Below are 24,560 nucleotides of genomic sequence, written 5' to 3'. Positions count from 1 at the left end.
CAGAAAACTTGACACTCGAGTATTAATCACTGAGAATATAACAGATTTTTTAAAAGTAAGACCAAAGTGTTACCATGGGAAACTTGCCACTACTCAAACTTCTGAATAAATAATCTTGTTTTACTTGGTTTGAGGTTTATAACTACTTGGATAGTTTAGAGTGTATTTCCTTTTACATCCTTTTAGATCTGGTCACTACTTATTCATTCTTTAGTAAAACAAGGAAATTCAGTAGGACATTTAACCTCAGAAAACTGCATACGACTAAAAATATTGTTGAAAATTAACCATATTGTGTTGGCACGGGGCCAATACAGCGCCTGAGCAATTACCAGCTCGACTGGTTAATACGTCTCTTTCCTGAAGAGAGTCCACAGATTGTTTCCGATCTTTGCGTCAAATGAGGCTGAAAATCCTCAGACGCATTCTGAGTGGTGTTCAGACTTTTAAAAGGCATATGGGTGTTTGGGCAGATGAATTTATTGATCTTTCCAGCAGAGGAAAGTGAATGGCACTAGCTAAGCGTGAGTAACTAACCCCATCTATGTCTCCACACACCCTCTCCTGACAGCCATAGCCAGCTGCCGTGTGATCGAACACCGTTATGTCACATGGCCGGTCCATTATTGGATCACCCCCGTCACGCCCTTCAAACTTCAGCCCTTCAAACTGAGAGGCCCTTATGGCCGGTGTAGCACCTCTAATCTTAAAAATAAGTCAAAGGACGTGTCAAAGAATCTGAAATGTGATGCAGCTGCATGGTAGGGAGGGGATTAGAAGCTGATAAGGAGAGTGGGGCCAGAAGCAGGCAGTTGAAACTGAAAAGGAAATCTCTGAATTCCTTCAAGGGTTCAAGGTTGCCTGATTCAAGCAAATCAAAGAGTAAAGAGAGTAATTCTCTCACCTTTTGACTCTGATGTGTAGTCAACAGTAATTTCAATGAGAAGTTTAGAGACATGAAATGGGAAACTTTGCTGTGACTTCAGAATAAACTAAAACAACCAGATGGACCAAACATTTTTTCTTTTCAACTCCAAACTCAAACTGACCTCAGAATCACCTCAAAGCTCAAAGAGTAATACTGACAGGGAGAGACAGATGCAAACTAACCAAAGCCAACTGCACCACAGCTGACCCCAACACAACCTTTGACACGCTTTATTCTGGATGACTTCCTCCTAATCAATTTCTTTGCCTTCCTAAACTCTTGAACTTAATCATGTAACTATTGAGCTTACTAAGACAAAGCCGGCTGAAAGTGGAGAGAGAGATTAAACAGATGGATATAAACAAAGCAGTGCCGGACTGGCATCAAAACACAAACACTAAGGAAAATCTGGAAGTGCCAGGTTACACGAATTTGTTCTGTCTTTCAGCGTATGCAGTGCTGTGGTCAACTTTACTGCCCGACCACAGGATAGATGGATGTGGTCCAAACAAACAAACTAAAAATACTCACAGCTGAATAAGTTTGCCATATACTGCTTTTAAGGATTCTGTGGCTTCTAGTAAAAGTTATGGCGAGTAAGTTTGATTGAGTTTGCAATCATGGACATGATTAATTACACTTTACAATGATTTGAGCCAGAGACAGAAGGTAAGAGCATCATCTGTTACTTTGTGCAGCAACAGAGCTAAAACTAAGACTAACACAACATCGTCAAAGGTAAAAGTTTTCTTTTTGCTAATAGAATAACAGAAAAGTATACTTGGGAGGATGAACAACCAAGAAGCCTGATTGGACTTATCAGCCTTGAGCTGACATTTGACAATGAATATATGGCATGAACCAATGAACCAAAATAAATATGAACCAAATACTGCTGGCATTACTGCTATTGGTAAATAAATAAAAATCTAGTTTTATCCTGATTATTTTGTTGCAGTACTGAACTATTATTTCTGTGTGCTAATCAAAGACATGTCAACGTCCATGTCTAACTAGTTAACTATTGCAGCAACAGGTTTTTGAGGCAGCAAAGTCACCCTAGTGAAGAGAGTCTGTTCTGGCGGTTTCAGGTAGGTACGCTTGTTTTGTGTCTGTACTGCAAAGAGAATTTATTGTCTGAAATTATTATCAGCAATTTGGCACTTTATTCCCTTTTAAGGAAATAAAGCAGATTTTCAGGGCAAGTTTACAGTGTCTGTGCTGAACTAAAGCAAAAAAGACAAACAAACCCCTATTAAATTAAAAACAGACTCAAAAATGACTGAGTTCAACAAGGACATGTTCAAACCACTCAGCCACCCACGAGGCTTTACTATCAGGAAGTAGCAAGTTAGGCGCAGAGATTTATATCACTACCTTCTAACCACTCTCCCAGGTCAAAAAGTGAAATCAGCTTGTCAGCGAGGTGATGACAAATTTCACAATCTGGCTGCAGAAGCACACCTGCAGCATATTATCCCGGATTTTATCTGTTTGCGCAGGTGTCGAAGACAAAGTAGGAGAGTACAACAAAGCTACTACACAGAGGCGAAACCTGGTTCTGTTTTTTTAAATTGTCAAATGGAAAAAGCAGAAATAAACAGAAGTCCGACAATCAGGATGAGACATGTTGATGAGACAAGAGCAACAGAAAGAGAAAAACAAAACGGAGACAAACCGAAATAGAAAGTGAATTAGAGGGAGCTGAAACATACAGAGGGAGGTAACGAGGTTGCCAACGAACTCTTAAACACATTATTGCACATTTAGCGCCGTGGTATGTCGAGCACAGCTGAAACTGGGGAGACGGACAGACTGAACCACCTACAGTGTTTGCTGACAGAGAAACAGAGCGGCTAATGTCAACATGAGAGGTGCCGGTGACACAGAACATGATAAACGCGTACACAAAAGGGACAGTCAGAGAGAGACGGTGGGATCTCGTGCACAGAGCACTGGAAAAGCACTGGAAAAAAGTTCATCTGGTACTTTCCTCTTCAGAGTGAAGGAAGTAAATGGCTGATTAAGCCAAATGGGAGAGCGCTAGTTGAATAAAGCAAATGCAAAGCCATTACAGTCCAATGTAATGCTGGCACAGTTACACAGAGAAGGATGCTGACGCAGACATTTACGATGCATTTCATTTGTAGCAAGAAATTAAATTAACAGGCAGAGCTTGTAGTTAAAAAACCGTGTTTGGATGAGACCACAGTGGCTCGTGTTTCTTACCAGGTTTGAAGCAGATGCCTCAGCAAATGAGAGTCCTCTGGGGATGATCAGGATGTGGTCTTGCTCTTTACTGACTCGACCCTAGGAGAAAACACAGATTGAGGACTAAAGGTTACTTTTAGTTAGAAAAGAAAATTAACCAGACCCAAGTCGGGACTGCATTAGAATAACAAAGAATTAAGGAAGAGTTGAAATATGGACTAAACAGTCAGATCTGCAATTAAAACATGCTTGCCAGCAACCTCCCTGTACATTTCTGTGGGCAACAGGGAGTCAGATACAGCATGAAATGGAGGAACTTGGGTGGAAGTGGACTGCAGAGTGGTTTGCCGTGGTCCAACCACTATGGGGAGTCTAAAGTGGCTCAGATAGCGTGCCTTATATGAGACAGCCATTTGTATGTGTAGAAGTGTGTCAGCTGAGCCATCAGCTGATGTGGTCACAAAGAAATTATTGCAAAATGCATTGAGGCATTGTAAAGTCATCACTACTAGACTTTCTTGGGGATTTTGCACGGCACTTAAATAAAAAAAGAATAGTGCAATATATAGCATTTAAACAAAGGCATAGAATAGTAGAGGACATTCTGAAAGTCTGTGTGGACAGTTTTTGAACTGTAGTATCAGTTTTCTGTAGAAAGTCAAAGGTTACAATAATCTTTGTTGTGAATGACAAGCCAGGTATTTAAGTTGTGATATTAAAGATGTTTTTGTAACCTCGAGACAATTACTGTTAGACTGAAACACCCTTGAAATGACAATAAAAGCTTTCTCTGCAAACAGACCCTCAATGTTTGTACCCGGAAATAATACAGGAGACGGTAAAATTTATGAACTAGATAGATAATAGGGAATTTCCAGTACATCTGCGCTTTTGGAGTAGTGTCTTACTGTGATGTAGGAGTTGGCGAAGTGTGCCCAGCTGAACAGGTCCACCAGTCTGTAGAGGCTGGCCAGTTTACAACGTGTCAGCTTCTCGCCTTTCACCATCGTGGTGGATTCCACTCCGTACAAGTCGTTGATGGGAGTGACCATCCCCAGGCCTAAATGATCATGGACGATGAGAGGAGGGGGAGCAGGAATGTTAAAAATGCAGATTGCGGATCAGGTGGTATTAATATCAGTGACAACCATTCAGGACCAGACATCTGCAGCTAGCATCTGGATTTGTATCTAATGGTATATCTGACTCTACATGAGAATCCTAATTTACACAGTGGGGTGATGCGAGCAGCACTCAGTCCTTTAATGCCTTTTGTTGTCTTTAATTACAATATTTTAAAAATGAGCTAAACCAAAAGGCTACACAGTTTCTGACGTCTAATTTAGCATTAGTTGTGCATTCCAAGGCTTTGACTTCACATATGGGACTCTTGGACAGAAATTGCAAAGGATCAAAACCCAGGGAAATATGCACGGCTTTTCCGGAGTCTGGGGCTGGGTTGTCTAAGAGTATTTATGCCCTTGAGCACACAAAGCTCATGTTTGTGTATAGATCTCCTATATTCCAATATTGAGGCTGTGCTTTTGTTTTTCAGTGCAGTTCAAAGTTATTGCACCCAGGGCGCGGATGGCATGTGTTAGTGTCTGGTTGTCTGGGGTAACGAGCACAGTGACCACTTACTGAGGGGGGAAGTGTTGAAACCGGCAACTGTGCTGGCCATAAAGAAGTCTGCGATCTGCCTGAGGGCCAGCAGGCCAGTGGGGTTGTTCCCCTTCCGTTGCTGCTCTTGGATCAGGCTCTCCAATTCCTCCTTGAAAGCCTGAGAAAGATAGGGAAAGACAAAAGGTTGAGAGGGGACACGAGCCTACTGAGAACGTAATGTGTCAAGAACTACAAATCTAACCCTCAAATTAAGAAAAGCAACAGTAAAAAGGATTTACCGGTTAATCTTCACATTGTGACTTTTAGCACATTATCAAGCCTCGTTTAAAAACAAACAAACAAACAAACATATTTTTATTCCATATATAAAAACGAGCCTTTACGTTCAACACAGGGGGCTTTAATCAGGTGTTATGCAGCTTAACTGGGAGACACACACACCCACACACACACACACACACACAAAACGAAAACATTTCACTGAAACTGAGATTAATACACCTGGATGTCCAAAGTGAGGCAATATCACAAAGAAAACTAAGACTATGGCGAGACAGATGAAGATAGGAGGGAGGAGAAAGGAGTAGATTAGTAGTGACAGAGAGATAAAAGAGCAAAAAGATGTGGGAACATTCAAAGAGACAGGAAGAATGCGAGTAAAGACAGGAAGATCGTGGGAGACGTGCTAATCACAGATTAGACATCCTATTTGGGTGTCAATCTGAATCATCCTAAGAGCGCTCTACGAAGCTGGCCCCAGATTGGCTAGATACACAACAAGCTCCGGAAAGGTTGCTCGTCTGGTGAGCTCGCTGCTTGTGCTTTGATTGGCTGCTTGGTGTAACTGGGAGAGAGTTAGTTTGTAGCTAATCCTCTTGTCCAGTCATCTGCTGAGTCCACAGACACGATACAGTATATGCTAACAAGCTCTTATGCAGACCCCATAAACGCACAGCTGATTGAGTGACATAATACAGAGTACTGGGTAAAGCATCTTTCTCACAGTGCTCATAAATCAAGTCGAGTCATAAATCCTATTGTAGATGTTAGCGTTTGAAATATGATGGTGTTTAAAACTGCAGGTAATATTCAGCTAGGCTGTATAGATAACAGCAAATGAAGTAATAAACCCATCTGTATCTCCAGATAACCTTTGTAAGGTTTTAACCTCCCCCGGGGGCTTTCTCACCTCTCTACCAGCTGACTTTACTACTAAAGCTGTGACCAGTACGTGCGGGTTTCGGCATTTAATCACACATGTGATGTTCTTATACAGCACATGCCGACGACAGGTAAAGTCCGACAGTCTGAGTTTGAGATATTTGATTTGATCAGCAAGAGTTTATTTTGTGTTATCGTTTGTTTTGGTTTCAACTTTTGTTTCTACCTTTTCCTAGCAGACCTTGGTCATCCAAATAGCCTCATCAATGAGGTGTTGTAGGTAGGTAATTGCAAATAAAAGGTAAGTTGTTACTGATATACCATCAAGCTAAAGCTAAGTGATTATCAAATCACAGATACTGTTAGCATGTATGACTTAAGGTTTAAATAACTTGTGTAACTTATTTTAAAACCAAAAGATCAGAAATGTTTGACACATCTTTACTGACTTCTATTCATTCTTAGTGTTTATGTGCCATTTAACACAGAGTCTCTTCTAAACACATCTGTCCAGATCAATTAGCTGCTTTATTCTATTCATCACATACACCTTTACATTTCCGTGTATCAGGTAAATCATTAAAATCTTTAGTTTTGTCTCCAATTGAACTTCCCATCATCACTGACAATAACAAAAACACTATGAAGCCTCTTTAAAGTCCTGATTGAAACTTAACACCAGTGATGGAAATCTCTGGAAAGAAAAGAGCACCGCAAGAAAGCTGAATGAATCCACAAACCCTTTTTCCGAGCAATGAAGCCTCCAGTAGGGAAACATGCAATATTGATACCTTTATTTCAGTACTTATGCAACAGTCCACACACTCCCAGTGGAGCTGCATTAGTGCACAAAAACATCACTGACACTTAACTTCCTCTTTTGCCCTTCAGTCACCACACTGGGATGAATCCATTAGTGTTATACGAAAGTTTTGTCGTTAAATGTGGATCAACCCCCTGCGTCAGGACACTGCTGGTTCTGAACTACAGCCAGACATTCCTCCATCCCTGGTGGTGAGGTTGCTGGAGCAACTGGTCTGCTGCGGATGTCTGACAGTGGTGGGTCTTCTTTGTTTCAAGTTGCTGTTGTTCTGGGTGTCAGTGTTTCGGAGACTGTTGTGCAATCAGACTGACATTAAAGTCACAATACTAAACCTACATTAAATTAGAGCCGTGACTCAGAAACGTATCACTGCGGCAGAATCTGTGTTCCCGACTCAACTACAAAGTTCAGTCTGTGCCTAAAAGTTCTCTCTAATCTCAAACTGCGAGCTTGTCACTAGTTGTTCTTGTGAAACTGATGACATAACATGAGCAGAAATCCCATCATTTGGTACAGTTAAACCTCTGACATTGACATTCTACCGTTCTTTAGAAGTGGCTAACATTTAGCTATTTAAACACTTAGCACATACCCACCAGAGTTGTGGGCCTGGACACTACGCTGATAATAAGTCCAGTATACTGAATTTCTGACCTTTTCTCATTAAGTGCTGAGGGATACAAGATGCATAACAAATGAAAGGGAAAGTAGTATCAAGTGCAATCAAAAAAGCTACAGAGTTTACCTCTATTGACTATAAATATTCTTCCACCTTGGAATTCACTCATTCCATTTTGCAGTCACTTGTCTCCAGTTGCCTAGGTAACACTAACATATTTATTACCAGGTCATTTATTAATCAGCTGTTTCCTGCGCTCTCATTGATAGTTGCTTCCATCGCTTGCCTGGAAGTTGAGTAAAGTTTATCTCATCTCCAGCCCACTTTGGGTCATTTCTCTTGTAGTCACTTAAAGTTACAGAATATAATTCACGTTCTCTGATCCCTGGTCAACATTTCACTGCGAACACAGCTTAAAGGCAGAGAATAAGATTGGCATCATTTCTTAATCATCAAATCCATCCATGTCCCTTGAGACCACTTCTAACAGGATACAGTTCTTTCAAAGAGTAAAGTTGATCATTCCAACACTGCAATGATTTCCAGGAACATGATTTTTCTCTACAGGGACAGGCAGACAAAACATTCCAGCAAAATGCCTCTCATGACAGAGCTGCTACATCAACACACTGTAGGAGTTAAGGACTTTGGTTTTTCCTTTAATTTGTCAACCAGTTTCCGTGTGACTCTTCAGTAGCTGAATGCGCCACCATGTTCAGCAATGTAGACCAAGGCAATGAGCAAGATGAAACAAGAGAGATGTGAGAGAGTTGCAGACCCAGAAAACAAAATAACAAGCTGAATAGCTTCATAGAACTTACTGGAACCACAAAGAAACCACAGAACCACACGCTATTCATTGTTAAAAGAAAAATGTCATCCCAAAAGAACATGGTTCAGTCATGGTTCTTGTGTTGCTTTAGATTTACAACACAAGCACAATTACCTGTTCAGTACATGGATTCAAATGGCAAACATTTGTGCCAATCAAGTGGCAGAAAACACATGGGCATAGCAACACACACACACGCGCGCACACACACAGGCATCTGCTCTACAATTTATGTTTCGCCATTCCCAAGAAGATTATGACAGCAGGGATTAGGTTCCCACAGAATAATCCAGGGACCAAAAAGTGGATCGTATCATTAATATTCAGCAAAACCTCCACATCTCCACAACAACTAAATGACCGTCACATGTCAAGTTTCCCTTTTAGCCATAGTGCTCTATCTGCTCATCGTTTAAATACAGTTTCCACCTTGACAACCTTGACATGTGGGGGATGGGTGTCAGGTGAGTTTGGTGAACCAAACTCACCAACAGACAACCAGGCTAATCAAGTCTCTCCACTTACTGGAGGAAAAACAAAACAAAACGATCCAATCAGAGAAATGAGGAGGTGTTTTCATGGCTGCTCCAAAATGCCAACAGCCAATCTTTCAAAATTGAACTGCAGCGCTGCTGAGAATGTTAAGTCGACATGAGGGCTGGAGCTCGGCCAGTTTCTCAGTGGAAGGGTAAAAGCCTGAGGGTGGTGAATATTTAAAAAAAAAAACAAAAAAAAACAAACACCAAAAATCAAACTGAGTATCTGTAGGAAAACACAAATGGAGTTTCAGATCTTTAGAATCCAGTCTGTTATGTTAATTTAGCATTTATTTTATATTACAGTTGGCCGATATCGAGCTTTTTCATGCACATATTTGAGCTGATTGACTGAACCATGTTCTTGTGTGGTCTTGTGTGATTAGACCAGTAGAGAAAGATATTTTGGTGCTATTCCACCGTTTCTGTTAAAACTGGTGTTGCAGATGCAGGTGACGTTTAAACCGTTGATGTCATCCTGTGGAAAAGACAGACGGGACTTTTTAATGAGAGTGTTGGAGCAAAGTCGACCTTGCACGTCTGTGCTTGTGCTCATCAAAGAAATCTGTGTTGCTCCCGATAGTTTCACCATTACCCCACACACACACACACACACACACACACACACACACACGTAAAATTACAGTTTTCTATGAGTCATTGCAACACAGTTTAACTGAGTGCAATACGAAACAGGTTACTGCTTTAAACTTTAAAAGATGAACATTAAGTTTCAAGTAATGTAGTGTCTTCTACAAACTATCTTGGGATCATTTACCGTCACAGGTTAGGTTTACGTTCACCTTGAAAAAATAAAAAGCCTTGCATTACAGCCAAACTGAAGGAACACAATGACCTGCAATTTCAGGGTTGCTGGTAATAAACGGCATCTATCTAAAAAAAAGAAAAAGAAAAGAAAAGCACAGGCCAGGTGAGGCCTGTAATTTCAGACATAGCCTCTACAGTTATGTCAGCACAATGCTGTTCCTTCAAGCCACCAACGTGACAGTGTTACAAAGCATACAGCTGCCTGCCTGCAAGCTCACCAATGCTATTGATTCCTCCTCATCTAACCTCTGAGCCTGCACCAGTAGAATTTGTCCCCAACAGCAACGGCAGCAACATCTCTCTCACGTACTCGACATAAACCCCTTACTGTCTTCTAGGATGATACACTTTACAGACAGCGAAATAAACATTGGGAAGAGGAAATGCATTCTAGTGACTGCAATCTAACAAGGTGGTTTATCGATGTATGAAAACAACCATCAATAGTGTTTGAGTGTCTTTTTGTGCATGAAAAAGATCTGCTGATAACAATTTTTGTACCCAATCCAGCTTCTTTCATAATACATAAACTGCCATCTCAGAACATATCCTGGAGCACATCATCACTCACCTGAAAGTACAACGCCACACAATATTGAACCTCTTGCAGTAATGTTCACATAAAGAAGTTCTAGACCAACTTTATTTCAAGAAACTTTATTTAAAGGGCCATACAACCAAATTTTCACAAATGTATTTGAAAACCAAAGCTCGGTCTTCAGTTTGGAACTGAGCATATAGAGCAAACAGGTTTTGCATAGTCTCTGGCTCTGAACACAGCAGTCCAAACCTATGTTTACAAGGGGCAGCCAATCAGAAGCCAGCTGGGTTAAAAAGAAGGTGCCCTTAAAGAGAATGGAGCCAAAACAGTTCGTTTTAGACAGGGGATGGACTAAGAGTTGAATCATGCAAAGCTACTCTAGCTGAAGAATATAACTATAGAAGTGGAATCTTTTAATATATGTCCACTTTTATTTAGCGTCATAAGGTCACTATTAGTGGTGCATCTCTAGTTTTAAATAGTATCATGCAGCTATTTCATGGTAATTTGGATGTTGACTAGAGCATTTCTATCTCTGATTCTAAATGAAAAAATATATATATATTGATTTAAGCTGCCATATGGAGAAACTTGATTATACCCAGTGGATTTTTTCTCTCTTTTTGAGGTTACACAAAGTGGATGTAACACTTCAGCGTGTTGCTCTGTTATCCTGAGGGCGCTGCTTCACGGCTGGAAGTTCAAGACCTAAAAGATCTTGTGAAATGCCAAACTGAAACACAGCCGCCAAGATCTGGCTCTGAGAGGAAAGGCGGTGGTTTTTAAAAGAGTCTCTGGAGTGAGTTCAGCCACTAATGTTCTATCAAATGAGACCTTCAGGACTACAACAAGAAAAGGGGGGAAAAAACGTAAATGAGAGCAGGCATGACATTTGCTTCACACGAGGGGGTTCTCAGCAGAACCTAAAGCACCATAAATTATCCACTTGTGCTTTCTGGAAAGTGCATGCAGGGGGATTGCACATCCTCTGCAAACCACAGGACAAGTGCAAATACGGCTGAGTAAATTTACCGCTTGGCATCAGTAAATCATTTCTGCAGGTGATGAACAGTCTGTGCCACAAGATGGAGAGAAGTGGAGAAGTGGGGGGAAGATGAAGGGGGGGGGTTATTAACACAAGAGAAAACAAGACGGGCAATGACGATGAAAATGGAAGCAGCGTGTGAAGGCACAACTCCAATTCAATTTGGTCTGATTTAATCTCATTCTGATGGCATTTTAACCTTTTGGACCAACAGTGGCAAATCAAGTCACGTCAACCTAGTTCTCAGCAGTTGGAGGGAAACACAGAGGCTTTACTGCCATGACAAAATGAAGCGTGGATTTGCAGCCAAAATCCTCCTTGCAAACATACATAACAGAAAAAACCACCCCAAGGCTCAAAGGCCACCTCGACAAAATTCTAATCATTGCATGTCACAGAAAACACTCATCAAAAATCATCAAAAAACAGTAGAAAGTAGAAAGATCTTCCTTTTCAATTCCCTCTTCAGACGATTGACACACACAATAACAAGAAGTTCTATAGCGGAAAAACATGTTCTACTGTTTATCTTAAGGCTACTGGCGAAACCTGGCCGTGTCTCTCTTTAAGTGCTTTAAATATCACGTCATCGCATCAACAGGACGAGTCACTATTTTTCAGCCATCTCCATTTTGTCACACTGCTGGTATGCCCGTCATTGTTGCACACAAGCAAAAATCACAGTTGTAGCTCTACAGTAGATAGCTGGATATGTTGAACAGCTCAAGGTTTGACTTTAGACTTTAAATGTAAACACAGCTGAATGAATGAGGCAAGTGGATCAAGTCAACTGAGTTGATTCAGACCTGCCTAGTCTATATTCGTCCAGCTTTAAATACAACCTGCCATTGGAGCAATACAAACATGTAATCTGGAGCAGCCACTAGACCCATAACACTGGAATGAAAACAAATAGAGAAAGAAAAATGGAGAGAGAAATGAGGAAAGCAAAAAAAGAAAAAAAAAGTATATACAGCTGGTTGCTGTAGTTGAATGAAAAAGTGCAAACTGAGAAAGAAGGAAGACAGAAAGGGAGATAAGCCTGTGTCCAGCTGGTGCCACACACACACACTTCTTATTGTTGTTACGGCTGAATATGAATAAAGAAGCACTGAGACTAACTGTCTTCGTGTACGGGCTGCAAACACTATATAAGCCAAAGGGAACCACCTGTCACTGCTGACTGAAAGCTATTTGGCTCAAATTCAAAACCGCATAAAGCAGGAATACCATACAGACATACCACTGTAGCACACAGGCAAAGCTACAAGTACACACACACACAGTTAGATGCAGTTGCAAATAATAGTGAAGGGTAACCTGCGATGTTCAGATGTTAAATAATAAAAATTATTACAAGTGGAAAAAAATATGTCTTTTCAAGATTGATACTAAAAAGTATTTGGTGTAAAAATGTCCACATGAGAAAAATAGCTGAAAATTATAATTAAGCATTTATAGACATGTTGAAAATACATGTCAACGTGGTAGATTCCTTTAGTTTGGAAAGTTTAGTTTTGCTTGCACTGGTGTTATAATGTCAGGCAGCTCTCTCCCCGACCTCCTCTGCCATTAATTCAGTAATCTAAATCAGTGCGTCTGTACCAGCAGTGAAGTTAGAGACATAGCACAAAAAGGCCTGAGCCATTCGGCTCTGGATCAAGAACGCCCTGCAGCAAACTGCCTGCATTTAAGGGCCCTGTTTTAAGTAGACAGTCATTTTCTCTCCTACAGCTTACTTGCGGTACTCCCGCTCTCTCTCTGACACACACATGATACCAGCAGAGGATCAAGTGGAAACCTGGATCAGGAGCAGCGATACTGCCCTTCCAGACATCTGGCACAAAATACGGCATGCCAAGAAAACCACTCTGAGCATGTGCAGAATGTAGATCAAATTTAAAGTTAAAAGAAAAAAGTACGGGTCAAACCACCAAGCTGTTACTACCCAGAGTTGATCACCCACATAGACACTTCCTGGATTGTACACAATCACTCTCCTTCTCTAGAAGGTTGTTTTGCATCTGCATCAGTCATTGCATGTGTAACGTCTAACTTTATCCTGTCCCCGGCCTTATCATTTGTCTGTGCCTGCTGATTTGTCACGGCCTGCTGCTGTGCATACTCTTTAATAAGTGTATTTGTTAAAGTAATCCCAAGTACAAATGCATACTGACACATGTACACACCTTGCACCTGCGTCCCCTCGTAAACAGTGTGAAACATTTCAGCTAAAGACCAGCCTTGAGTCAATATCGCAAAGTAAATAACGCCAGTGTGCAGGCTGAAAGGCCCTGTTGTAAAATCTCCACACAGAGTGATGCAACTGTTCAAAGGGCACAATACAAATAGCAAGATAGGACAACAGTGTGTTGTCTTTACAAGAACTTGCGTTTTCTCAATAAGGACGGTTGGGATATTTTTGCAAACAAATTTTATGCTCAAAAATCCACAAAATAATATATGCGTGCAAAATAGAGCTAAAAAAAAAAAAAAAAGACGACTTCTTTCTCTGTGATTCTGAACTTTTTGAATGTTTCCTTGTGTTGCACAATCTTCACCCTACATTTTGAAGTTGGCGCCAACAATAAAATACAGCACAGATAAGATATCACGGTGCTTTACCTTTCCAGAACAATGAACGATTATTTAAAATAATAAAATAAAAATAAAAATCGAGTGTGCGATTGCCAGGAGGCTCAAACATCTAACTGCACCATAAAACAGTAACTCTTAAGAATTCAGACCTCCAAGGAAAGGAAATCTGATAACATTAGTTGTCTTTGCTAAGATTTTTGTCAAGGAGTTGTTTACTTTAAAAAACCTGACCTAACATGAGTGCTCTTAGTGGGAGGGCACTTGAAGAGATTCAACGGTAAGTTTGAAAGAGGGTGTGGCAGCTTGTGGTTATATTAAAGCTTGAGCAAAGCCAGCTGCTGACTGCTGTGATTCTTTAATCGGTGTCATAATACCAAGGGAAGCATGAACGCACAAGCACATGTGATGCATTCACTGCTGTAACTTATTTTGAAACCCCTTGATTAGGGAATAATAACTGACACAAAGGAGAAAAAAGGGAACCGATTACACAAACATTTAGTCGGTGAGGTGAAACCTTTGCTTTGCTTAAACAAGTTCTCCATTAAATTGGAGGAAAAAAAACATTACTCTTTTTTGGCCAAGTATTAGACATTTAATACATCTGTTTATCTTGTTCACAGTTGTGGGAAGCAAGAGGAAGTTCCAGCAAGCACCAAACAGGTAAAACAGACAGCTCATTTATCAGGGGGCACAGAAATATGAATAGGCTGACATCTACTTTCAGGTTTATAGTTGGAGACTAATAGCCAATGCATTCAAGAAATCTGAAAACGTGGAATATAAAGAACAATGCAGATATGAGCAGGGCATATAAATCCCACAAAGATAGGCTTTTTTGCCAGTCGGTAGATTCTCCAATCCTGCAGCTTAAAGCTTCCTCGACTACAAACATTGTTTGTAACCATGATGCTCCATAATCAGGCCCATCAGCAAGTTAGCAACCCGAAATGTATTATCCGTTTCAAAAATATCCGTCAATGGGCTGCTTACCACATTTGCCCTGCACTGTGTAAAAGGAGGATTCAGCCACTTAAGGTGTTGGTTGATACAGTTGAACTGCTTGGAAAACACTCAAGCTCTGTACAAGAAGGGCCAATGTTGGCTCCATCTTCTGTGCAGGCTGAGGTCTTCTGGGGTGTGCAGGTCCTTTACGACACAGCTATGGCTTCTGCAGTCTTTTATCTAGTTGTCTGCCAAGTAGGTGGCAACATGAAGCAGGACCAGAAACGACTCAATAAACTGATGAATAAGGCCGGCTCTGTTTCCTCGACTCCACAGAGGTTATTTGTGAGACAAGGATGTTACCCGAGCTAATAACCTTCACGGACAACACCACCTATCACCTGTATGAGACAGTGGAGGCTGCACACTACAATACCCTATATAAGATAAATACCTAATAAAAGAAAATATTCAGTGTATCTATTATTAGTCACACTGCACTTTTTGTACATACAAAAAAACTCTGTGACATATCTTTTGTGTTTTAACATATACACTTCCTCGGAGTGGGATTAATAAGCTCTGTCTATCCATCTAGAGGTTGCTCCCCTTTAGGCAGTATCCCCCAGTAGGCAAATGTACACTAGTGATGTCTTTAAAACCTCAACGTGTTAAAAATTGTTTGCTCAGTCTCTAAATTTGCACCAAGGGGTCACTAACATTGACATTTACGTGTTTAAAAAGAAACAAAATGATGTGTTTTTCTCTTAACTTACGGGGCTCTGTAGTATCTGTGTGACACGTTTCTTCTGCTCCAAAACGTTGAAGTCCTGTCGGAGGTCGGGAGACATGTTCCTGGCCCTGATGTACTCCGGATCATTCACGTCGACACGGTCGAAGTAGCGCTCCTTAGTACCTCCACCAGGCGGAGGAGGGGTGGTCACCACCCCCTGATGGCTGTCCGCACTCATGCCTGTTTCACCTCACTTGCTTGCTCTACAGCTGCCACTCTGACTGTCACCTGAAAAGCAGAAAGGTTGACATGTTACATGACACATATGAAGCAATTTTAAAAAAAAGAGGCAAGCAAGGAGAGTTTAACATTTAAATTAAAAGAATATTTCTTCAGGGTGTTTGTGGTTTTTATGCACATAAAATGAAGGGTGGTAATATACCAGGAAAAGGTGTAGCATGCAAATAAAACGGGCATCAAGATCTAAGTCAGATTAGCCTGTAAGGAAAAATGCAAAAGCTGAAATGTGCCATGTATCGATCACAGGATTTATACTTTTGTCGCTCTTAAACATGAATATTTTTCAATGAAAGTTAGTTGAATGCCAACAAACAGTCATGTTTAAAATTAGCTAAAGGCACGTAGCATAAACGAGACCAATGATGAGTAAGAAAATGGCATGCCTACCACCTCTCTTTTATCAGATGAAAACACACGGAGGTGTATCATAAACAGGAAAAGGAAGTCCCTGTTATCTCTATACCATAGAGGTGCTACTCTTCGGTTTGATGGAAATAAAAGTTCTATCCTGCAGTTCATGTCATTCGCTTGCTGAGTCACGACTACATGTAGGTCTTGGTTAGGTCACACTGACAGATCAACTAACAAAGCATACAAATGGGGGCGGGAGGAATTTTGTTTTGACATCCAAGACCTTGACTGCTGAGGTGGTTTACTCCCACTGTTCATTCTCAGGTCAACTGGCATGACAAGCATTTTGCAGGATGCAGGAATTGGTAAATGCAACAATAGAAAATGACTTCAGCGCTTTGCTTTCAGGCCAAGAGTCAAAGCCAACAAAGTCAAAACAAAAATACTAATACAAAAGATTAAAAAACAAAATGCAAGCAGAGATTTTAAATAAATAAACACTGCATCCTCCAGGAGCCCTTGTCAGCATACGCAGTTGCAGTTACAGTGCCAAATAGTAAGATGCTGGTGTATCATGAAGAGGCGGAGCTTATGGGATGGCTACCAGATGGTGTCTTGGCTTGGACAACAGAGGAATGACAGCAAAAAAAAAGTTCAAGGAAATAGATCCGAAGTTTTGTTTTTTTTAAAATGCAGTAGTCATCTGACAGCACCAGAATTAAAATGTATAGGTTCCTGTGCCAGCACAGAGTCCTCCTGTATTTCAATTCAGCGTTGTCATCTAGCTTAACACTATAAAAAACAGCAGGGTTTGAGCGGTGATTTAGATTGACACACGCCACTAAGCCATTCATTCAGGTCAAACGCCAATTAAAACTGTGGTTGAGATTAGACAAGAGTCACACACAAAACAAAGTTTAACGAACTCCTCACACATGGATGACAAATTAACCAATATTTTCCTTACTCATCACTCACATTGGCGTGTGACTGATTTATGGTTTTTCTCTCTCTCTCCAGGAAGAAGCCTGAACCCCGAGGCTGAAATAAAAAACACTCAATTTGTGCGTTTACTCAAATATCCATTAAACATCAGTACCGGTATTTCCTATACGTCTTTACCTCTAAGAATCCACTGGGCACTCAGGAAACCACTCTTTGTCTGCCTGATCTCCCTGCCATAGCTCTGATTTATACTATGAAAACAAATAATAGCCTCCCAAAAAGTAAAATCCTCTTTAACTGAAGGCAGCTGGGCAGCACAGAGTTATGTAACATGATATTGAATTCATCCTCCTGCCCGCACTGTTTTGCTTGCTGAACAACTTTACACAGGCCTGATCAACAAAAGCCCAAGACAAAAGGTTTTGAGAGCAGGACTTTGATATAAAGACTTGTATAAAGATGCATTTGCTGTGCTGTCCTGTTTCGTGCTTTATATCCACAGCTTTTCCTATATCTTCGACTGCAGGTATTCTGAGGAATACCACGTGGGAGAAACTTGACAGACGTGTAAATAAGAAATGGATTTAAGGACGGTGCGATTGACAGTAGAAGCTCACGCATAAAGTTTGCTGACTGGAATCTCTGCATGGCTGAATGCAACAGCTGTAGTTTCACCAAAATAAAACGACTCCCCCAACCCCCCACTCACACTCACATGCATGAATACACCACCCCATCCCTGCTCTGTCACAACTTCAGCAGTCCCCAGCATGAACTTCCACCACCCCACCCCCACCTCCCCCAGTCTCTGTCAATAGATCATTGTCCTCATCTCGAATCATCTCAGTCTGTTCAGATCCAGAGGAATCGACGTTTTTGGAGCAGTGGGGGTGGTTGTGTGTGTGTGTGTGTGCGCATTTGAGAGAACGCACAATTAATCCGAGTAAGAATGAAACCCGATCCTCACATTACACCAGCAACATTTATAATCTTAATTTCATGCTCGATGACAGATGCTTACACTTTTTGAATGCAGCCCACTGAAGATGCCAGTTTATACTGAGCTTTGTTCAGTGAAAGACTGGAATTTACAAAGGCAATGCCCATTAAAGTGTGGCATTGCGTGATAACGCTATTATTGCAGTCGATGTAAACTTCACAATTCTATGGCTGATAAATGAGGTGGGCTGTGTTTACTGATGTGCACTAGACTGTGACTGCAGCACCCGAGGTCAGCACAACCTCAAGACCTTTCGTGACCCCTCCTCTTTTTCCTCCTTTTCCTCCCATCTGCACGCTTAGAAGCACCAACAGACAACATGTTTTCATCTGAGGGTAAGCTGTCCATGAAAAAGTTCCCCATTTATAAAACAGTGCCACGAATCACTGCTACGAACCAAAGAATGCTCAATGTGACTTTAGTTAGTTAGATAACAAATGCAGCGAGTTAAAATTGAGCTTGGCCTTGACTATCAGGTAAGAATAAGAGGTCAGGCATAAAAACCAACTGTACAATACAACTGTATTGACCTGTATAATGACAGAAAGTAACTTAAAGTGCTAAAAGAATAACTTGAAATATCTTATTCGGCCAAAATACATCAAAGCAACTCTTTACAGTTCGTTACATCCTAATGTAAAATCTTATTTATGTGTAGTATGAAAATATTTGCTGCAGAGAAGAGATAGACGAGAAAAAAGGTCAATTAAGGATGCGTACATGTTTGGGACTTTTCGCTGCAGTTCAACTGACCACTTCCTTGTATTTGAATTGGTTCTGTGGACAGCCTCCATTAGTGGAACTCGATGTTTATCTCTAAGACAGAGGACTCATCCATTACACACTAATACTTCTGACATTTGGAAATGGAGAGCAAGTGCCTGAGACAAGGCATAACTCTCCATCTTCATCTGATGACAGCTGGCTAATCTAGAAGCCTACACAGACCTCTCTCCAGTCCTTTAACTCTGCTCTGCTTCACTTTTATCCATCTCACTCTGATGTTTCGTCGTATACAATACGCAAACTTGCTAGAAAGGCAGGAGTAAAGCAAGAAGCCATGAGTAAACATATGTAGTCACAAAAACTCCCTAAAATGCCGAGTGACACTGCCCGGGCTCTCCACTCACACACATGCATGCAGCTACTGTCTTTATCGTGCTGGGGCAGATGGACTTCAAAAGCAAGCCTGCCTACATCTCTGCCACCTCTGAAAATAGACAAACTGCCTTTTGGGTTGTGTTACAACCCTAATAACAACAATACCAGGAAAGAATCTGTGCGCCGCTAATTATATCCCCGAGTGCTGCAAAAAGCAGCGCGAACACACACGCACACAGTGACCTGTAGCGTAAACTTTGCTAATGCACACACCCAAACACACAGAGACAAGTAGGTGCGTTCCCTGTCCAAACACGCCTGCGTGAGAGCTCTAGCAGTGAAACTGAAGGACAATGTTTGAGCCAAAAGCTCAGCAGCTTACATGATCCTCCAGCGGCTTTGCTATGAGATGAGGAAAGCTCCTCTTGAATCCATCACTGTGCCAGCAGCAAGCGTTACCCATGACACAGGGTAATGCCTGGCTATCAGTTTAACCTGATGGTTTCTTATGAAATCTTGATTTAGAGCAACGACTAGTGACTGTGAATGCATTTTAACTTGCAAATATATTCAGGCTAATATGTTTCTCTCATCTGTAAGGATTCTAAAACACTCCCTGCTATCTTCCTTCACAGAGCTAATCTTCTCTGGTGCTCACACTCAGTGCACTATTATTGCCAGACGTGTTTACAGTGCAGAGGTCTATATGCCTGAGCGCCCTGGCAGCCACACTAACATGGAATTCCCCTTAAATTGCCAATCGTTTTTTTGGATAGTAACCTTTGGAGTCATGCCCCGGGTTCTAGTGGGAGCAGAAAACAGATCCCAAGTCGGATGAATGAAACAAAAACATCCGTCCATACGACAGAGGGAATACATACAAAATATGCAAACAGGTGTACTGACACAAGCAGCCGACACACAAATATAATGCAAGCACAACCAACCTTGTGTTTATTTCCTACTTGGTCAGTGAATGGGAGAGAATGGGGAGTAGTAGTAGGCAGCTGAGGCAAAACACATGTCTCTGTTTTTCACTGCTGCTTGGTGCCCGTGCACAAATTCCACCAGTGAGTCCCAGAAAGAAGCCGGGAGAGACGAGAGAGAAAGAGCGGGATACGAATAACCAGGCGGCGATCAGAAAACCAGTCTGTCCACGCGTCCCTGCAAATTTTCCATATAAATGCTCCTCGGTGAAGCTGCCAGCAGACAGCAGATTCTCCCAGATTCTTACAGTCTCCCCGTCTTGGCTGCTCCAGCGTTCATCAGATAGAGAAGTATCAACAGCTGTGAGTGCGTATGTGAGAGGATCTGTGTATGTGCGTGCCCTCAGTGAATGGGGGCGTGTGTTTGTGTGGAAAAGAAGCTAAAGCGACCACGTGATGCAAGCTTAATCCCCCGCCCACTGGCTAAAAGCACACACACACACACACACACACACACACACACACACACACACACACACACACACACACACACACACACACACACACAGGCAAAGGCATACAGGCTTTTTGACCAATCAGAGCTCAGGCTCACACACTAATCACACCTCCCCTCCTCCACTGCCTTCTCTCTCCCTCTCCCTCTCCCTCTCTCTCTCTCTCTCTCTCCATCTAGTCTAGCCTTTTTCTTCCCCTCTTTTTTTCTTTGATCCATTCACATCCCTCACATTCCACTATCCGCTCTCGCTCGCTTTCTTTTTATGTCTCTCATTCACACCCACTGCTGTCCTTCCCCCCTCGCTGGGCGACTGTACTAAAGGTCAGTGTTTATTAGTTTGGCTGGAAGCAGCATAACTGCAGCCGCACAACCTGCTGCAGCAGAAACTGCTCGGCTTTCACTGTCACTTCTGCCCCATTGAATCAATGCTATCTGGCTCTCTGATAAAATCAAATACCAACAGCCTTACAAAAGAACATTGTTAAAAAGTATCATTTAATGCCATAATTCAGTCACCCGTCTGTCAATACATCCGTCACATGACAGCTCTCTGCAAGTCTGTGGCCCTACTCACTTCGCCTATACATTTTTCTCATACTTGTTGCTGTTCATTGTATCTCTAAAGCCATTTTTGAAGCCATGACGACATCTTGTATTTCTACACTCCCTAAACTTGCTCAAAAGCACTCAAAGCATTTTCTCTTTCTTCACTCTATGCTGGTGAGGAATATGAAAAATGTGTCCTGTGGTTTTCCGTCTCTCTTTATCACCAAAGCTGTTTTTCATGCATGAACTCCAAACAATGTGACGAAAATCAGCTTAGGACGCTGTGAAAGGTTGTACACTACATCAGATAGTGTGTTTTGAGTTTTAAAAAGTGGGTGCTGTGTGCACTAACAATGCAAAAGGAAGTTCACAATACACCCATACACTTTTTACGAATTCATCAACTCTTCCCTACATTATTCTCATATTAACACTGTCAGACATCTTGCAGACTCTTTAACAGACTCCAATCACACAAGCCTAGAGACCAGTCGGAGACTGAATGAGTTGGCGGGTGGTTGCTGAAAGTTAACTGCTGTCGTTACATGAAACTGGTCACAAAGAGGTATATGGTGGTCCACCCAAAAAAAACCCGAAAACCGAAAAAAACTAACATTTTTGTGATTTGTTTGGTCGCTATCAGACTGTCAGGGTTGCCTGTATTGTCCATTGAAGACACTGATATGATGGTTGGCCACAAAAGGTACAATTAACAAAATGGCAAACCAATACAGATTATGAACTTGAACAAAATATAAAATCTGGCCTTAGAACAACTGCTAAGCATTTGGACGAAAAGTGATTAGCAGAATGATAAACAGATGTGTCTTAAAGGGAAAAGAAAACAGGCGAATGTTGCCTTTCGGTACACGTTAACAGGCTATACAGTGGGAACATTAGCACAGTCTCCAGCTGAAGGAGCATCTCCCGGCTCTGTACCTGTTGAGCAATCAAAGCAGGAAATAAACCAAATCTCTACAACTGCAAAACACAGACCACAAACTCAACCCCCCAGTGGGGAATAAGCTAAGCCACAGATGACTTAACCACCAGAGAAACACATGACACACATTTCCCCTTGCAATAGTTGAATGCAGTCCAATTCACAAGCCATCCATGCAGAAGACAAACAAACAATCCAGGCAACCAAGATGTCAACAACTTGTCAGCCAGGTCATTCATTCTAAAGTTTGCTTTTAAAAGATCAACGCTTCACATCAAATGCAAATTTACATATGGATGCTTTACACACACTCTGGATTTAACCTTGTAAGAATGTACATAGTGATGATGCAGATAAGCTGAGAGACTCAGCATCAGGTATAGTTAAATGAAGACATGCATTTGAAGCTAAAATCCTAAAATATGAATAATATAAAGAAACTATTTCTAGGCACTTTAGGTATTTAGACTGTGATCTTTCAACAACACTTTCAGGAAGTTGTCATTCAGAAGTACAACAGTGACCCAAAGCACACAGCAGGGTCATAAGGACATCCTCAAGATAAGAACAAGACCTGCAACAGATGGCATGGCCCCCACAGAGCCCTGATCTTCACATCATCATTCAGGGATTACACGTGGAAACACTGAGACAGTCTTAATCTACAAGTCACTACACTTAACATGTTGTTAGCCAATTAATATAAACGAATGATAACATTAATTTGTTAAGCATCATAACCATTTTCATTCAACTTTCAACAAAGCAGCACAAGTTGCAAGGTACAGTAATGGCACGTCAAGTACCAGTTGAGTCCTGCAAAAGTGTGTCACTATCATAAGAAAACTCACACATTACGCAAAATGTCATGAAATTTCCTTCATGAGAGCCCTAGATAACAAAGGGCTATAGTACACATTCATTGTGATCGCCTGATGGCTTAGATGATATGGAGTTTTTGTTTAGGTTCCTGCAAGAGTAACGGTGATAACACTGCTGCAACAGACGCCAAGCCACACCCATTTGATATCTCACAGCTGGAAAATTGCCACAAGATAACTTTATCAAAGCCCTGCATTATTTTATGACATCAGAATTTCCTCCTGAGTTTACATCCGACTTCATTTTAAAGCTCAATTTTTGCCTACAACACAAAGTGGTGAAAATGCGATGCTTGTTCAGGTCGCACAACAAATAAATGTGCTTAATAAAGAACCCAGGCAAGAATTTTAATGTGCTAAATGTATACAAGTTAATAATACTTGTGTGTAAGACTGTGATACATTCCAAGCATCTCAAGTTATTGTTGAATTTAAAACCAAAAGGTGACATGTGCTATTTGTTATTTTCACTGGGGAATTACCCTTTACCGGGAAATCTACCATCATACGTACGTCATAGTCGCACACCTGTCTGAAATCCTACACCGTAACTTGATTTGCACCACCCTAGAAATGCAAGTACACACCGTGCTGACGTAGCCCGCAACAATTGTGATTGGCCTGTTCAGGACCCTTGATTCTTCCTGCGTATTTCCGACTACTTTAGGTCACAAAGGAATGAACAAAGAAGTAGAAAAATAAGTTTTTTTCTTTTTCTTCAGAAAAAAGAAAATGAAGAATAAAAAAAATAAAAAAATTTAAAAAAAAAGAAAGAACCTGACCACAAAAAAGTGGGGATCCATGAGGGAAACAAGTCCCAGTGTTTTGTTTCCATTGGCTGGCACCGCATATAAAACAGTGGGAAAACACCACATAATAATGAACACTAATTGCACCAGCACAAGCATAAATGGCGTCAACAGCTTATCGTTCATTCCATCTTTTCAACAACAGTGGAGAGTATGAGATAGGTCAGACCTGGGCATGGTATGGCCTGTGAGCAACATCCGGCGCATTGATTGTACCAGACCATAACATCCATGGGAAAATAAGATTTAAACAAAAATCCTAATAAGTACATGTTATGCAAGCAACACTGCGAAAGCAAGGAGGAGTTTTCTTTAAAGATATAATGCATTTTGGGGTCAACTTGAACGAGAGCGTCAGAGGTCAAATGTGACATGATATTTGAATGCAAACTATATTGTGATATTTAGAATACCCATATATCAGTATCATTTGTTTGTATTGACAACATTTACAAAAGAAAGTTGAATTTTATGGACAGTTTTAACGAGAAGACATTTTATGAAGGAATCCCCATGTTTCATTCCCCACAGCCCCTTTTCCATTAGAAGAAGACAAATCCTTTTATTGTCATTCAATAAAAGTTATACATTCATAAAGAGTAAGTATTTTATAAGGCTGTCATGTTTCTGTATCATCCCTTTCCTATTTGACCCAAAAAGATCAGCCTCTTTAATGATCTGTTATTTTTAACATTTTAAGAAAATTATATTGTACAATTTGTCATCCAATTAAAGAATATTTGCTACATCAGTTTGCCTTGCATTTTATCTGAAACATAAAAGCTTAAATATGCAGTAACTAAAGCTTTCAGACGGTA

The 24,560-nt window shown here is 41.0% G+C and overlaps 1 protein-coding gene across 9 annotated transcripts in view; it reads right to left on the bottom strand.

Annotated features, from left to right (window-relative positions):
- Window positions 1–24,560, bottom strand: part of add3a (adducin 3 (gamma) a) — a 108,931-nt gene that overhangs the window by 15,391 nt on the left and 68,980 nt on the right. For 7 of the 9 annotated variants that reach the window (XM_005931310.3, XM_005931311.3, XM_005931309.3 and 4 more), the window contains 4 exons: window positions 15,467–15,711; window positions 4,781–4,919; window positions 4,048–4,199; window positions 3,158–3,238 (listed from right to left, as the gene is read on the bottom strand). In XM_005931310.3, the coding sequence (XP_005931372.1) occupies window positions 3,158–3,238; window positions 4,048–4,199; window positions 4,781–4,919; window positions 15,467–15,661 (567 nt within the window). In that variant the 5' untranslated portion in view covers window positions 15,662–15,711. Of the gene's footprint in view, window positions 1–3,157; window positions 3,239–4,047; window positions 4,200–4,780; window positions 4,920–15,466; window positions 15,712–17,052; window positions 17,073–20,067; window positions 20,512–24,560 lie in introns of those variants that run through there. The other 2 variants (XM_005931308.3, XM_042224534.1) reach the window with 2 other exon arrangements.

The sequence above is a fragment of the Haplochromis burtoni genome, unplaced genomic scaffold (assembly GCF_018398535.1).
Source record: "Haplochromis burtoni strain Fernald_Lab_line unplaced genomic scaffold, NCSU_Asbu1 Contig_140, whole genome shotgun sequence".
NCBI classification, from domain to species: domain Eukaryota; kingdom Metazoa; phylum Chordata; class Actinopteri; order Cichliformes; family Cichlidae; genus Haplochromis; species Haplochromis burtoni.
The sequence above is the reverse complement of the archived record's forward strand: the minus strand, read 5'-3'. Positions and strand labels throughout refer to the sequence as shown.